Source organism: Schistocerca gregaria, chromosome 2 (assembly GCF_023897955.1).
Source record: "Schistocerca gregaria isolate iqSchGreg1 chromosome 2, iqSchGreg1.2, whole genome shotgun sequence".
Lineage (NCBI taxonomy): Eukaryota > Metazoa > Arthropoda > Insecta > Orthoptera > Acrididae > Schistocerca > Schistocerca gregaria.
In genome coordinates this window covers 413,824,571-413,842,740 of record NC_064921.1, presented here as the reverse complement: position 1 = coordinate 413,842,740, position 18,170 = coordinate 413,824,571, and the positions used below count along the sequence as shown (strand labels likewise).

Genomic DNA, 18,170 nt, shown 5'->3' with positions numbered 1-18,170 from the left:
TCTTCGTATTTTTTTTGTTACTATTTTCCCAGCCTTTCATCACGTTTCAAGTAGAATGGTTTTTTTTTTTTTCGTTTACCTTCCATACGCAGTTCTGCCCTCGCCGGCCGAGGTGGCCGAGCGGTTCTAGGCGCTACAGTCTGGAACCGAGCGACCGCTACGTTCGCAGGTTCGAATCCTGCCTCGGGCATGGATGTGCGTGATGTCCTTGGGTTGGGTTAGTTAGGTTTAAGTAGTACTATGTTCTGGGGGACTGATGACTTCAGAAGCTAAGTCCAATGGTGCTCAGAGCCATTTAGTTCTGCCCTCATTAAGGCGCATGCTGAATTTTCTACTTCCCTTTTCAAACACCTAATAACGTCATTAATTTTCGGATTTGGTTTAGCAAGCATGTTATTAATTTTGTGGTGCCAACCTTCTACAGCGTTGGTTGTTTGGTGGCGCCGTTTGTGGCAGCTCCAAAGGTTGATAGGGGTTTCTTCATTTTCCAACCATCTATCTACGAAGTAGTCAAAAAATTCAGAAAGTTTGGGGATATCCGGTGCATGTTAATGTATCTCCACCCAACCATCACATACATCTTCAGGCCGTAGAAACGCCTGCGCAGCACACATGCGGACATGTTGTCTCACTTCTTAGTTTTCTTTGTATTCACGAGTAAGTCCTAGCTCTTGAACTTTTCTCCAGGGACACTTTTTCATGTGGAAATAACATCCAAGCACTTCAGCTGTCGGAAATACAACTTGCATTGCTGAAATCGAAGCTGATTTGAAGTCTACGGTCACGTTTGCAGGTTCCCATTCTGGAATTTTTTCCATGAAATTTCGGAAAAGACGGACGTACGTCTCTTTTCTTTTGTTTGGCAGTAGTGCAAAGGCAACTGGATAGATGTTTGTCTCATTATTTGTACTCCCAAAGTCGGCGTGAATGGTGTATATTTGGAAAAACTGTTTGCTGCAGCACTTGAACGTACCATCCATAAAAAAGTCTCGTTTACTCCTCAGAGCCTCTCTTCCTACCCTTGCGCTAAAAACTATTATCCTCTCTCCTAGTTTGTCGTCGCTTAACAGAAAACTGCTGCCATCGTTCATAGCTAGTAAATCTGCCTTTAGGTCAATTTCTTCTCTTGTCAGTGGATCTCTCTCATTTTCCCTGTGATTTTTCCCGCTGGTAGTACAAAGCTCTCTTCGTTGTTTGCTGCTCTGGCATTTCAGTGACAACATCATAGCCTCGATTTTGCAGACAACACAGCTCCTCTGAATATATTTTTGAAATAGACGTCTCTTCGTCTCTTGCCCTCTTCTTTGTGTGGTTCAAAGTCTTCCTTACTTCCAACCGAGTGACATCCGGAGGTCCACATTGATGCTCGAATGAAAAGAACACTGTCGAATCCTTCGTTTTCAGCATTCCTCGGCAGTGGTTTGCTCTCTGTCTTGAACAGCGCCACGCTATTGTTCTATCTTCTTTGTTCTCTTCACTATGCAACAATAACCTTCGTAGTGGCAACATGGCTAACCGTGATTAGTGGTTGATAATTCCATATCTGAACTACCGTGCCAAAAATACACGAATCGCGCGATGTGAACTCTTAGACAGCCAAAGCGGCAATAAGGCTGTGTTTGTGTATCAGACAGTCGGTGGCTGTGCCTCGTACCGGGGGGGGAGGGGGGGGGGGGGGGGGGGGGGGGCAGGTCCCTGTGTCCGAGGAGCAGGTAGTTTAGGGTGATTAGGACGGCCCGGGCGCGGGTAAGCCCGACCACAGACAAGTATGTTACTCTGTGGCCCGACACAAAGGGAGCAGGTATTGGCCGGGAATCTCACACATTTCTGGTTGGCCGCGAATCTCACTGGGCGCGATTTTCATAGATTCGTTGCTAGGCCCGGTTAAATTTGCAAGTGTGAGTTTCTCTGTAGCACCCAAGTGCCCGAGATACAAAATATTCCTTCACTCTTGGTCAAGCTGTATTAGCTGCTCCAATCGCTCGATCGTTGACTGATGTCGCGTAACCCCGTCTCCCGGAGTGTTTTGCGGAATGTCAACAACACCGACCAGTGGCTTAAGTGATTAGCATATCGGCCGAGCTGACCTAAACTGCCTAGCCGCGACAGGAAAAAAACTTTAAAAATTCGCAAATCGCACACCGAACTTTTCTGGGGCGCAGCAATGCTTTACGTACTCCTCTGTGACTTGCATTGTGCGTGTGAAGCGACTAATTATGTTCAGTCATGGGGCTGAGTATTATTCTCACGACGCCAGGAAGGAACGGCGACTCCTGTAACGATGTGTCAGTTCTGCTTTTGCGGTAAAATAAATCAGGGATGTAGACTGCCACCCCTGCGGGAGGAAGGCAAGACTTGTTCCCCTGCAACTCTCCCCTCCCCGTAGCGGCCAAAGTGTAATTTGTTTACGGTGGCAGACGACTAGAACAATAAGTGCTTGAACTACATCTGGATGTTTGTGTTTTTCTGCACGACACTCTAGAAACTACTGTTCAATGCATGGCTGAGAGCACTTCCTATTCTGCCAGTTGCTAGTGCTTCTTCCCGCTATACTCAAGTACCGAATGGGTGAAGAATGATTACGCCCCTGTGCGTGCTGTAATTATTCTAAACTTGTCTTCACGATCCCTACAGCAGCGATACGCAGTAGGCTGTAGTACGTTCCTAGGTACCTCACGGTAAGCTTGGCTTGAAACTTTTTTAAGGTTTTCACGCGATAGTTTTCGTCTAACTGCAAGTGTCTGCCAGTTGAGTTTTTGTCAGCATCTCCGTGATACTCTCTCGTAGGTCAGACAAATCTGCATTCGTGGTGTCCTTCTCCATATACATTCAATCTTATTTGGTATAGATCTCACACACTTCAACAGGATTCTAGTTTTGTTTTGTAAGCAGTCTCTTTGTAGACTGAACGTATTTTGTCAGTATTCTACCAACGAATCAAAGCCGAGCCACCTGCCTTACCCTCGACTGATTCTGTTATATCATCCCTTTTTAGACCCCTACGACGTGTTACACTGCGATGACAGAAGTCGTGGAACACCTGCTAATATCGTGACCGACCTCCTTCTGTCCGGCGTAGTGTAGCAACTCGACGTGGTAGGGACTCAACATGTCGGTGGCAGTCCCCTGCCGATATATTGGGACATGCTCCCCCTATAGTATGTATGTATGTATGTATTAAACCGGGGACCTAGAGACGACGGAGAGGCTTCATCCCACCGTAGCCCTCAGTGGTCCAGCCCCGCGCCCTCCCCCCCCCCCCCCCCCCCCCCATAGCCGCCCCACACCGAATCCAGGGTTACTGTGCAGTTCGGCCTCCAGAGGATCTGCCCGGGAATGTCTCATGCCCCTAGAGTAGTCCATAACTGTCAAAGGATTGTCGGTACATGATTTTGGGCACGAACTGACCTCTAGATTATGTGCCAAAAAAGTTCAAATGTCTGTGACATCTTATGAGACTTAACTGCTAAGGACATCAGACCCTAAGCTTACACACTACTTAACCTAAATTATCCTAAGGACAAACACACACACCCATGACTGAGGCAGGACTCGTACCTCCGCCGGGACCAGCCACACAGTCCATGACTACAGCGCCTTAGACCACTCGGCTAATCCTGCGCGGCGATTATGTGCCATGAATGTTCGATGGCATTCATGTCGGACGATCTGAGTGGCCAAATAATTCCCTCGAACCGTCCAGAATGTTCTTCAAACCAATCTCGAACAGTTGTGGCATTGTGACAAGTTGCACTGTCATCCATAAAATTCCATTGTTGTTTGGAAACATGAAGTCCATGATTGGCTGAAGATGGTCTGCAAGTAGCCGAACATTACCATTTCCTGACAATTATCGGTTCAATTGGACCAGAGGACCGAATCCATTCCATCTATACACAACCCACACCATTATGGAGCCACCACCAGCGTGCTCAGTGCCTTCTTGCCAACTGCGGTCCATGACGACTAGTGGTCTGCGCCACACTCGAAATTTACCATCATCTCTGACCAACTGAAGTCGGGACACGTCCGACCAGGCCTCGGTTTCCCATTCGTCTAGGATCAAACCGTTATGGTCACGAGACCAGGAGAGACGCTGGAGGCGATGTCGTGTTGTTGCAAAGGTACTCGCGTCGGTCGACTATTGCCATAGCCCATTAACGCAATGTTTCGCCGCACTGTCATAACGGATTGCACCCCCTCTCTCCCATCCCTTCCCACACTCATGAACCATGATCGTTGCCGTTGGTGGGGAGGCTTGCGTGCCTCAGCAATAAAATAGCCGTACTGTAGGTGCAACCACAACGGAGCGGTGCCTGTTGAGAGGCCAGACAAATGTGTGGTTCCTGAGGAGGGGCAGCAGCCTTTTCAGTAGTTGCAGGGGCAACAGTCCGGATGATTGACTGATCTGGCCTTTTAAAATTAACCAAAATGGCTTTGCTGTGCTGATATTGCGAACGGCTAAATGCAAGGGGAAACTACAGTCGTAATTTTTCCTGAGGGCATTCAACTCTACTGAATGGTTAAGTGATGATGGAATCCTCTTGTGTAAAATATTCCAGAAGTAAATTAGTCCGCCGTTCGGATTTCCGGGCGGTTACTACTCAGGAGGACGTCGTTATCAGGAGAAACAAAACTGACGTTCTAGGGTTCTGAGCGCAGAATGTCAGGTCCCTTAATCGCGCAGGTGGGTCAGAAAATTCGAAAGGGGAAATGGATATGTTAAAGTTAAATATAGTAGGAATTATGCAAGTTCAGTAACAGGAGGAACAGAACGTCTAAGTCAGGTGAATACGGAGTTATAAACACAAAATCAAATAGGCGTAACGCAGGATTAGGTTTAATAATGAGTAAAAAAATTGGAATGCGGATAAGCTATTATGAACAGCACACTGAACGCATTATTGTAGCCAGACAGACACGAAACCCACACCCACCACAGTAGTATACGCTTATACGCCAACTAGTTCCCCAGGCCGGCCGGAGTGGCCGTGCGGTTCTAGGCGCTACAGTTTGGAACCGAGCGACCGTTACGGCCGCAGGTTCGAATCCTGCCTCGGGCTTGGATGTGTGTGCTGCACTTAGGTTAGTTAGGTTTAATTAGTTTTAAGTTCTAGGCGACTGATGACCTCAGAAGTTAAGTCGCATAGTGCTCAGAGCCATTTGAACCAAGCCAGTTCCCCAGATGAGGAGGAGATTGAGGAAATGTGTGATGAGAAAAAACAAATTATTCAGATAGTGAAGGGAGCCGAAAATTTAATAGTTATGGGAGACTGGAATTCGATAGTGGGAAAAGGAAAAGAAGGAAAAGTAGTAGGTGGATATGGGCTAGGGGAAAGGAATGAAAGAGAAGCCGCCTGATAGAATTTTGCTCAAAGCATAATTTAATCATAGCTAACACTTGGTTTAAGAATCATGAGAGAAGGTTGTATACGTAGACGATACCCGGAGACACCGAAAGATTTCAAATAGACTATATAATGGTGAGACAGAGATTTCGGAACCAGGTTTTAAATTGTAAGACGTTTCCAGGAGCAGATATGGACTCTGACCACAATTTATTGGTTATGAACTGCAGATTAAAAATTAAGAAACTGCAAAAAGGCGGGAATTTCAGGCAATGGGACCTGGATAAACTGAAAGAACCAAGGTTGTAGAGAGTTTCGCAGTGAGCATTAGGGGAAGATTGTCAAGAACAGGGGAAAGGAATACCAGTAGAAGAAGAATGGGTAGCTTTGAGACATGAAATAGTGAAGGCAGCAGAGGATCAAGTAGGTAAAAAGATGAGGGCTAATAGAAATCTTTGGATAACAAAAGATATATTGAATTTATTCGAAGAAAAGAGAAAATATAAAAATGCAATAAATGAAGCAAGCGAAAGGGAATACAAACGTCTAAAAATGAGATCGACAAGAAGTGCAAAAGGTCTAAGCAGGAATGGCTGGAGGAAAAATGTAAGGATGTAGAAGCACGTATCATATTGCTTACAGAAAAGTTAAAGAGACCTTTGGAGAAAACAGAAGTAGCTGTATGAATATCAAGAGCTCAGATGAAAACGCAGTTCTAAGCAAAGAAGGGGAAGCAGACAGGTGGAAGGAGTATATAGAGCGTCTATGCAAAGGAGATGTACTTGAGGACAGCATTATGAAAAGGGAAGAGGACGTAGAGGAAGATGAGAAGGGAGATATGACACTGCACAAAGAATTTGACAACCCACTGAAAGGCTTAAGTCGAAAAGAGGCCCCAGGAGTAGACTACACTCCGTTAGAGCTACTGATAGCCATGTCAAAACTATTCCATCTGGTGCGCAAGTTGTGTGAGACAGGCGAATAACCCTCAGACTTCACGAAGAATATAATAATCCGATTTCCAAAGAAATCAGGTGCTGACATGTGTGAAAATTACCGAACTATCAGTTTAATAAGTCACAGCTGTAAAATGCTAACACGAATCTTTCACATATGAGCGGAGAAACTGGTAAAGGCCAACCCCTCGGAGGATCAGTTTGGATTCCAGAGAAAGGTAGAAACATGCAAGGCAATACCGATCCTATGACTTCTCATAGCAGCTAGGTTAGGGAAAGAAAAACCTACGTTTATAGCATTAGTAGACTTAGAGGAAGCATTTGACAGTGTTGTCTGGAATACTCTGTTTCAAATTCTAAAGGTGGCTGGGATGAAATATAGGGAGCGAAAGCCTGTTCACAATTTTTACAGAAACCAGATAGTAGTCATCAGAGTCTAGGAGGCACAAACGGGAAGCAGTGGTTGAGAAGGGAGTGAGACAGGGTTGTAGCCTATACTCGATATTATACAATCCGTATATTGGACAAGCAGTAAAAAAAAGAAAAATGTGAAGTAGAAATTAAAGTCTCGAGAGAAGAAATAAAAGCTTTAAGGTTTGTAATTCTGTCAGAGACAGCTAAGGACTTGGAAGAGCAGTTGAACGGAATGGCCAGTATCTTGAAACAAAGATATAAGAGGAGCATCAATAAAAGCAAAACGGGGATAATGGAATGTAGTCGAATTAAATCAAGTGATGTTAAGGGAATTAGATTAGGAAATGAGATACTTCAAATAGTAAATGAGTTTTGTTATTTGGGAAGCAAAATAACCGTTGATGGTCGAATCAGGGAGGATATAAAATGTAGACTGGCAATGGGAAGAAAATCATTTCTGAAGAAGAGTAATTTTTTAACATGAAATATAGATTTATTTGTCAGGATGTCTTTTCTGGAAGTATTTGTAGGGAGTGTAGACATGTATGAAAGTAAAACATGGATGATAAACAGTTTAGACAAGATGAGAAAAGGCGCTTTCGAAATGTAGTGTTACAGAAGAATGCTGAAGAATAAATGGGCAGATCATGTAACTAATGAGGAGGTACTGAACAGAATTGGGGAGAAGAGAAATTTATGGTACAACCTGACTAGACGAAGGGATTGGTTGACAGGACACATTCTGAGGCATCAAGGGATCACGAACTAGGTACCGGAGGGAAGCGAGGGGGGTTAAAAATCGTAGAGATGAATACAGTAAGCAGATTCAGAGGGATATAGGTTGCAGTAGTTATTGATAGATGAAGAGGCTTGCACACGACAGAGTAGCACGGAGAGCTGCATCTGATCAGTCTCTTGGACTGAAGACCACAATAAAATCCTAACAGATAAGTTCGCCGTACATCCAACGTTGATTCCTGCGATTCTCTCAGGCAGTGTTGCTTGTCTGTTAGCACCAATAACTCTAAGCAAACGCCACTGCTCTTGGTCGTTAAATGAACGCCATGGGCCACTGCACTGTCCGTGGTGCGAGGTAATGCCTGAAATCTGGTGTTATCGGCGTACTCTTGGCACTGTGGATCTTGGTATACTGAATTCCTTAACGATTTCCAAAATGGAATGTTCCATGCATCTAACTCCAAGTACCATTCTACGTTCAAAGTCAGTTAATCCCCGTCCTGCGATCATAATCGGAAACCTTTTTATATGGATCACCTGAGTACAAATAAGAGCTCTGCTCTTTTTTTATTTATTGTGATTTCATTCCCCTGCCCCATATGGGCAGGGGAGGGCTGTCAGCGGCACAATCCGCCACTCTTCACACGAGTGACATGACAACTAATACAAGAATAAAATATTACATATAAAAATGTTAAACACAAAATTCCAACGTGGGAGTGTCAATGTGGAAGGCCAAATTCACATGTAAATGATTCTCTTGCATACATGTAAAAAATGTAATTTCCAGAGCGCTTTAAAAAATAAAAAGTGTATACAAAATATGGAGGTAAAAATACAGTGACATGGAGACGTTCATAGAGGGACAATTAAAAATGTGGAGATAAAGTTAAAAAACACAGTCGGCGATTCTTAAAACAGAAAAAAGACACTGAAGTCACACGCACAGGTTAAAAGTCGGCCACAGTTAAAAACATTCCAGAACAACACACTTTAAACCCACTTGGAGCACAAACGATGAGGTGGGACCTGCCAAGGGAAAGTCCGGAGAAGATGGAAAAGGAGTGGAGCACAAGGTGCAGCAAGGGGAAGGGATGGGATGAAGATAGTAGGGGCGGCAGCAGGTACACCAAGAGGCAGGAGACTGGTGGGGCAGGAGATGAAGAGGGAAGGCAAGGCAGGAGGGAGTGCAGAGACACTGATGGGGAAGAGATCAGCTTTTTTTTCTTTATTGTGATTTGAATACCCGTATAAAAACAGGTAGGCTGGCAGCAGCACAATATGCCACTCTTCAGCCAAAGATATTACGACGATAAAACAGAGAAGACACATGAGTTGGAACAAAAATGGCGGGGAAAAAACAGTAGACACATGAACATAAAAAACATGAAGCCGTTCACACTCGATGACAATCCACACTACAAACTGTTGACACGATGCACAAACACTGAAGATGTCGATGGCACTGGTGAACGATGGAGTGTGACGGGGGGTGAACACTGAGTACTAAACACGACGACAAACACGAGATACTAATGGCGATGATCTCCGGCGCGCAGATGTCCAAGAAGAGTGTGCGAGTCCGGGGACCCGTCAAGAGGGGAAGAAGGGTGAGGGGGTGGAGAGGGGAGAACAAAGATGCCAATGGCTGAGGAGATGGGAGGAGGAGTAGATGGACAGGGGAGGGGAAGCCCAAGAGGAGGAGTGGGGAGAAATGGAGGAGGGAGGGAAGGGGGGAGAGAAGGGAGTGAGGGTGCCTAAAGGAGCAAACACAGGAAGAGCGAGGGAGGATCGAAGTTGGTAGGAGGGGTAGATGATGGGGAGGAGGACATCATCAGGGAGGGGGAGCTGGCAGAAGCCACCTTGGGAAAGGGTAAGGAGGGTGGAGAGATGGAGACCGGGTAGGCCGTGGGAATACAGGCGATGCAGCGGGCGGGGGTGGGAGAGGATGGGAGAGACACGCGGGTGAGGAGGATCGAGTTTTCGGGAGGTGTACAGGATCCGTAGCCGTTCAATGAAAAGTAGGAATTGGGGGAACGGAATGAGGTCGTACGGGATCTGCATGGGGGAGGGGAGACGGATGCGATAGGCGAGGCGGAGATCATGGCGTTCAAAGATCTGAAGGGATTTGTAAAAGGTAGGGGAGGGGGCCGAGATCGAGGCAGGATGGACGTAACAGAGGATGAGAGCTCCGCCAATGCACTGCCCTTTTATACCTTGTGTACTAGATACTACCGCCATCTGTATTTGTGAATATAGCTCTCCCACGACTTTTGTCACCACATTATAGACCCAGGTATTTAAATGATTTGCTAGATTGCATTTGCGACTCGTTGGTATTGTTTTGGTCTGACAAGCCCTGCCCGTGGAATAGCGTGGTGCCAGTGTGTTGACTGCTGTGCTGAGGCTGCCTTGTGCACTGTTGCAGGTACGACTTCGAGTGCGGAGAGGGCGCGGTGTTCGACCCGGCGACGGGCGTGTGCAACCACGCGTGGGCCACGGGCCGTTCCGAGTGCGGTGGCTCGCAGGCGGACGGCGCGTCGCAGCTGGTGAGTGCGGCTGCCGCCACTGCTGCAGGAGCGGGAGCAGGCGTGGCTTCTGCCTGCAGGGCACCGGGCCGCCTGCTGCTGCTGCTGCTGGCCTGCTCCAAGCTGCCCGCAGCCCTCTCCGTGGACTTGTGACACACAAGTCTCCCCGTTTGGTACAGAAATAAATGTGGCAACCACGCAGGCATGACCGAGCGAATGAGCCGTGTCGTACCTGTCTGTGGCTACACTCGAGACGGTGTAAGAGGATTCCTGACAGCTCGCAGCACTGACGCCATCTTTCAACTGCTAACGGCTGCAGGCGAAAGAGTAGCCGTCTGGAGAGCGCCGACAAGAGTGAAGCGTTGCCATAGAAACGTTTAGAAAATGGCGAACCCCCCACGCCTTGACCACTGCAACTGTCAGGGATCAACTTACGCGACTTAACTACAATTAACGTTCTGAGAAGACTTTCAAGTATTTTTATCTGTAAATATAATTTCCCGCCTCAGCAGTCATCGCATACACTGTTTTGTTCCAATGTAGTAGCTAATGGCGTGCTTTTTTCTATTTCCGGTATCATGTTGGTTAACATTGTAAAACCGAATTTTCAAAAATAGCGTGTCACTCAAATTTTAATTTTAATTGTGACGAGACTAAATTTTTAAAATTTTTACTAGGCGATTTCTCAACAAATTTTAGTATCGATATTAGGTGATTTCTCAAAAATATTTATAATCAGTTTATAACACTAACTTTGGAAATTACTTTATTTTGCTCTGTTACGTCAGAATTTTTCACAAACTAAGATCTCACATTTTAAAGATTTAAGTCAATGAAGTACAGACAAAAATAAGCTGTCAATCAAAGCCCATAGTTTTATAATATTTATTTACTCATTTATTTATTTTTATTTACTTTTAGGCAGCCACTAAAAATACCACAAATATTTGTCTTAATAACAGTGGGGTACTCACATTTAATTTTCATACTTTCTCTTTCCATTGATTTCTTCGCAGTAGCTTCATTTTTACAGTGATACTTCAACATCCAACAATAGTCGGCCACTATACTTTCGAAAAGTGTTCACATGTGTGTGAAATCTTATGGGACTTAACTGCTAAAGTCAGTCCCTAAGTTTACACACTACTTAATCTAAATTATCCTAAGGACAAACACACACACATACCCCAGGGAGGACTCGAACCTCAGCCAGGATCAGCCGCGCAGTCCATGACTGCAAGGCCTAAGACCGCTCGGCTAATCCCGCGCGGCACTATACTTTCGTTCCACCTTCTCCCATAACTTGTATTATTTCCTTAGTGGCCTGATGGAAGTATTTTCCTTGTTGTTCAAGGAAACAGTCACTGCGGGAGATGTATTAGAGTAGGAAAAGGTCTCTTTCTCTCATATCACAACCCAACGTTTTCATTTAGGATGTTCTGTATTCTCTAGACAATTTTCAGTAAGAAAACATAATTAAACTGTTCAGAAAATTAACGACGTCAAACATCGATCCCACTGACACAGAGGTGCGGTCTTATCAAGACGTAGACACTAGCAGCCTCACTGCGGACCAACATTTTCGACAGTCAATACGCTGTACGTGTTCAGCTGTTGCTAACTGTCATAAGTGCAATCTAATTTTTCATTTATTTAATAAAACTGAGAATGTCATTATACACAGCTGATTCAATCAGAAGCTTCTGAAATCGTTCCAAGTGGGTCCCATTCTCATTCAACGATGAAATCTGATACAAACAAAAGATAATTTTGGCGTGTAGGATTTGGTACATTCTCATTCTGTATGTACTATATGCATGGGATCGATTATGCCAACACCACAGCTTAACGTAGCTGAATATAATCAGTGAAGAGCCATCATGTCGTGGGAACAGCCACTACTACTACCGAAAAAAACTTTTAACATGAGATAACATTTAACAAATTGACTAACTGAAAATAATCACTATGGTCGAAAACATCACAGATGATGTATACGCATGTGGTAACTATTTCACATAGTTGAAAACTGAGGTAATGGATGTGGTTTCCCTGCTCCCAGTGTCCATAAAATTGAAAAAGCAAGACTGAGGCTGAAGCCGACCTCTATAAGAATCACGCTGGGCAAGAACAGAACGCCGTTAACAGCCCTTTTGCCCACTTACACAGCCAGTGATAAGTGTATGTGAGCTGAATGATCGACATTTCTCCACACGTGACACCAACAGGCCGCCAGAGTAACAACTTGTTTGTAAATAGGACAATTGTAATTGTAGTCTCGTGTGCCTACAAACGCGTTCCTTGACGAGATGTTGGATAATGACATGTGCTGCGGGAGCGATTCGTTAGTGGGTGAAAAACCAGGGAAGATATGCGTTTATGATTAGCAAAAGCTGATGTATGGCTAATATGTTAGAGATTGAGCAAATTCTACAGCAAATAATGTTGTATAACGTTACACACTTGATAACTGTCAGTAGAACATAGCTTTCGAAAACGATACCGCTTGCACTAGACACGCCCAAAAAGTAGGTAGCACAGATTTGAGAACTGATTTTTACAACTGCAATTATTAATGTGTCATACTTTTCCTTAAAGATCACCGACTGTTTATTACCATTTGACACGGTCCGCATTTATAGCAAAGAGTCGTAAAAAAAAAAAAAAAAAGGAAAAAACAGGGAACTTCGCACTGTCTCCTGTACAGTCGTAAGGACCGTGCACATATTAGTTTTATCGCACAGTTTAAGCGATGTTATAATTATTTGGTAATCTCTACCCTCGGTCCAGGAAATCCAGCTGCACGGCATTATGAGAGTTAACTAAAAAAGTCTGTATGCTCCTACGGGATAATAGTGCGTATGTCATAGGGATACGTCAAGCACAGCCTCCAAGTTCAAATGAAGATAGTGTCCCTGAGTTCGGATTGACAGTTTTGGATCTATAATACCTTAGACCAAGCAGGTCTACTATCGCATCTAATGATAATTTTATTAGTTTAGCCATCTTTCTCTTATCTGTGTTTTGACTTTTATGTGGTGTCTTCCTGTCTCTGCTCTCTGGAGTTGCCCCAAAGCCTCTCTGCAATTCAACTGTCAAAGCGAATATATCGGTTTTTTTGCGTATCTTCAGCAAAAAAACTTAATAATTGCTTCTTTCTATAACTTCCTTCCGTAAAAAAAGGTAACAGTACTCGAAAAGACATTTTTTATGGTATTGAGATACAAGCACAAAGCGAATGTGTCGATTGTAGAACATCATTTCCACTTGTGGCTTTTGTTGTTTTTTGACATTATTTATTTATTTATTTTTCTTTTAGGTTTAATGACTGTAATAATTCATTTTTATAATATTAAAGTACTGTAGCAATACATCTGTGTTTCATTGATCTCTTCATCCATAACACCCATTTTTTCCTCGTAATGAATATACATTAACAGTAGGGACTAGTTCTATAACTGGTTGCACTCTTACAAATGTTTTCATAGTAGAGTTAAAGCTGCGCGTTTTAAAAATTTCTGTTACAGTCTTGTTGGCCGTCAAGTTAATAAACAGGTATGAAAGAAACGTAAAAAATACTGGAGAAAATATGAAGCAGTCCTTCTTAGACCAAAGAATGTTGCCATTACAAAAGGTTCAAGTGGCTCTGAGCACTATGGTAGTTAACAAAAAAATGTTCAAATGTGTGTGTAATCTTATGGGACTTAACTGCTAAGGTCATCAGTCCCTAAGCTTACACACAACTTAACTTAAATTATCCTAAGGACAAACACACACACCCATGCCCGAAGGAGGACTCGAACCTCCGCCGGTAAGAGCCGCACAGTTCATGACTGCAGCGCCTTAGACCGCTCGGCTAATCCCGTGCGGAGGGAGTTAACATAATCATCAGTCCCCTAGACTTAGAACTACTTAAACTAACTTACCTAAGGACATCATACACATCTATGCCCGAGGCAGTATTCGAACCTGCGACCGCAGCAGCAGCGGGGTTCCGGACTGAAGCCCTAGAACTGCTCGGTTGCCATTACAATTTCTTTATGTGCCTTGAAGGTAACTACTAGTGGTTAAGACAGTTATGCACACAAACGAAAAATTTCTAACGATCGAAGCACATCAACAATATTCAGACTTGTATTTAGTGCAGTTCAGATGAAGAGAACAATGCTGGAAATATCATATACTTTGAAAAGTCAAAATGCATTTAAGATATTTCTTCTTCACAAAATAGGTCTATACAAAGTCTTTTATCTTCTGCTATTTTAAGAGGCGAAGGGAGACGCTTAGTAATTTATTTCTTGAGTGAAGTACTGACTGAAGATTGGGGTAATTTTAAAGTTGAAAGATTCACTTCCATTTGCAGTAGCATTTTTCAACTTAGTAAAAGGAACTAGATAGTACTATCGTATAACAATAGCCTAATACGAATTTAAAACAAACTCTTTTCTGTATCAACTGAACAGATAACATTTTTATACCTTTCCATTGCTGAAATTTCGAGATCGCTTGAGAAATCGAAGATTTTAGAGACATCGACAATTTCCATTTTGTGATTTCAGTTGCACATTTCGTCGACAGAACAATTCTTTGAGATCCCCGAGCTATTAGTTCAATTCGAACAACGTCCACCATTCCTCCTCAGCGAGTGCGAGTTTAACCTAAAACTTATGCTTATCAATCAGGATCTGTGATAACACAAAGAGTTACTCTGTCTCGCGTTCACTTAGTCATTCAGTCAAGTAAAGTAACACAGTAACGCACAGATGGGTCCACTGCTTGTAGTTGTCCAGTGACAGAAGTGGGGAGTATGAAAATCATGTATCTTCATACAGCGTGGTTATAATTGAGCATTCGGTACTAGAGACAGTGCAGACGAAAACTGTTTACCGTATGGGTACCCAACGACGTTCAGACTGTGCGCTGAAGGATTTGCGTTGTTAGTGGTGTTAGTGTCATGACTAGCCGTTAGGCACCGGTGGTGGTACGGCGACGTAGGGTTGAAACACAAGCATCAGTGTGCACAGCGGCTGAAGACCGTCAGCCTGGTCTGAATGAGGTGAGGTGGGCTTTACTCGTAAAGCTCATTTAACAAAACAACAGCAATAGTGCTGCTGCTCTTCGCGAGTATCGACGCATTAAAGGAATACGGAGAGGTCCCCTTTCTGCACCGTCGTTGAAGATCATGATTCTTAACTTCGGATTAACAGGCGATTTGAAAATTACTGCTGAGGAAGGCAGACGGTCAGCAGCGCCACAAAGAAGATACTGTTGCCATAGCTGAGAATGTTGGGCGCAATATGCGATCTTCAAGCTTTGCACGAGCTGTGTCACGACAGCCGAATGTTCCATGCTCCACCGTTCAAAAAGTGTTGCGAACAACTGTAAAATGGTATGATTTCGTAGACTTTCCCGGCGTAATAACTGCTGATATTCTTCACGGGTTTGCAGCCGGATCATTTCGTCCTCCAGACACAATATTTCGGCGGACCAGCTGGCCGCCATCCTCAGGTGAGTTAATGCTGGTGCACTGCCTCGCCGGAACTGAGTTCCAGCCACAACGACGGAAACCTTTATACACCACAAACCGTTCACCGCGCGTGCGCGAGAAGATAGCGCCTCCTGGCGGTAAGAAGACACGCAGCGCGCCGGTGGAGAAAGACGGCGGAAACGATAAATCGCATCAGGAAGGATCCAAAGATCGAAAAGAAGAACGTTTTTGTTTAATGTCCGACAACATCGGATTCCATATTTTGCTTAGAGGAAAACCTCTATCCCTGTTAATAATATTGCTTGCTAATCTGATTTCAATAGATTCTTTAAGAATACATTCTCCGAGATTGTATGGTTTACCCAAAATACATAAGAGTGGTATTCCTCTGCGTCCCATTGTCAGCAACTTGGGCGCCCCTACCTATAATTTGGCCAAATATTTAGCTTCGGTCCTCAGGCCATATGTGGGAAAATGTGAACATCACATATCTAATTCGTCTGACTTCATTCGACGATTAAAATCATTATACTCTGGTCCTTCTGACTTGCTTGTCAGCTTTGATGTTATTTCTCTTTTTACTCGGGTCCCTCTTGAAGAGTCCCTGTCACTAATCAGTGAGAAATTAGATGAAGAAACCACCAAGTTATGTCGTCATGTGTTGACTTCGACGTATTTCCTTTTTAATGATGTATATTTTGAGCAAACTGACGGAGTGGCTATGGGGAGTCCCCTCTCCCCCATAGTCGCTAACCTTTTTATGGAAGACTTTGAGGACATGGCACTCAAAACTTCGTTTCTTAAACCTAAGTGTTTTTTTAGATATGTTGATGACATTTTTATGGTTTGGCCGCATGGAATTGATGCCTTGAATCGTTTTTTGGATCACTTTAATTGTCTACATCCGAGCATTCAGTTTACCATGGAAATTGAAAGTGATGGCAAACTTCCATTTCTTGATGTTTTGGTTGAAAGAAAGAACGATGGGACTTTCGGACACAGTGTGTATCGGAAACCTACTCATACTGACCGTTATCTTCATGCGACCAGCTGTCATCCACCACACCAACGTAGTGGAGTTTTGCGGACTTTGGTAAAAAGAGCTTATGCCATTTCTGACGAGGAACATTTGAAAGAAGAACTTGACCATTTGAAAACTGTTTTCAAACAGAATGGATATACGGAACAACAAATATGCCGTGCTCTTCAGTTTGGTCCGTCACGCGAGCCTATAGAGGATACTTTTGTAGCTGTTGCTTATTTACCCTTTGCGGGAAGTATATCATCTAAAATTTCAAGAATTCTAAGGAGATATGATATTAAAAGTGTTTTTACGCCGGTGGCCAAGACTAGAGCCCTTCTCGGCTCAGTTAAGGATAATTTGGGTCTGAGGAAACCCGGTGTATATGAAATCCCGTGTCACTGTGGAAAGAAGTACATTGGTCAGACTATTCGAACGATTAAGGACCGGTGTGTGGAACATCATCGGCACACTCGGTTGCTCCAGCCCGAGAAATCTGCAGTGGCGGAACATTGCCTTAACGAGGGACATAGAATGATGTACGACAGGACACAATTGATCTCTCCTGCTTCTCGCTATTGGGAATGTATTCTTAAAGAATCTATTGAAATCAGATTAGCAAGCAATATTATTAACAGGGATAGAGGTTTTCCTCTAAGCAAAATATGGAATCCGATGTTGTCGGACATTAAACAAAAACGTTCTTCTTTTCGATCTTTGGATCCTTCCTGATGCGATTTATCGTTTCCGCCGTCTTTCTCCACCGGCGCGCTGCGTGTCTTCTTACCGCCAGGAGGCGCTATCTTCTCGCGCACGCGCGGTGAACGGTTTGTGGTGTATAAAGGTTTCCGTCGTTGTGGCTGGAACTCAGTTCCGGCGAGGCAGTGCACCAGCATTAACTCACCTGAGGATGGCGGCCAGCTGGTCCGCCGAAATATTGTGTCTGGAGGACGAAATGATCCGGCTGCAAACCCGTGAAGAATATCAGCTGTAAAATGGTATCTCTTGTGCAATTCCAAGGTGTCGTGGATACACATGGTAGTCACACTGAGCAACGTTTGTAACCTGGAACCTGAAGATGGTACGCAGTTAACAAGGGTTACATCTCACGTGGAAATCAAAATAAGTTTCTTTCAATGGTTTATTCGTTATTGCTCATCCCCGTGTCCTTACAGTTCTTTCCATCATGTTTCATTATCATGCGATCACTCGTATTCATGGGTGCTTTCCAAGTAGCTAATGTTTAATTACACTACTGGCCATTAAAATTTGCTACACCACGAAGATGACGTGCTACAGACGCGAAACTTAACCGACGGGAAGAAGATGCTGTGATATGCAAATGATTAGCTTTTCAGAGCATTCACACAAGGTTGTCACCGGTGGCGACACCTACAACATCCTGACATGAGGAAAGTTTCCAACCGATTTGTCATACACAAACAGCAGGTGACTGGCGTTGCCTGGTGAAACGTTGTTGTGATGCCTCGTGTAAGTAGCCTATCGCGATTGCGGTTTATCGTATCGCGACATTGCTGCTCGCGTTCGTCGAGATCCAATGACTGTTAGCAGAATATGGAATCGGTGGGTTCAGGAGGGTAATACGGAACGCCGTGATGGATCCCAACGGCCTCGTATTAATAGCAGTCGAGACGACAGCCATCTTATCCGCATGAC

The 18,170-nt window shown here is 44.1% G+C and overlaps 1 protein-coding gene across 1 annotated transcript in view; it reads left to right on the top strand.

Moving 5' to 3' along the window:
- The window catches only part of LOC126323429 (uncharacterized transmembrane protein DDB_G0289901-like), a 437,992-nt gene that overhangs the window by 379,551 nt on the left and 40,271 nt on the right, over positions 1-18,170 (top strand). Inside the window, exon 6 of the mRNA XM_049994681.1 lies at positions 9,885-10,005. Within this exon, the coding sequence (XP_049850638.1) occupies positions 9,885-10,005 (121 nt within the window). The remainder of the gene's footprint in view (positions 1-9,884; positions 10,006-18,170) is intronic.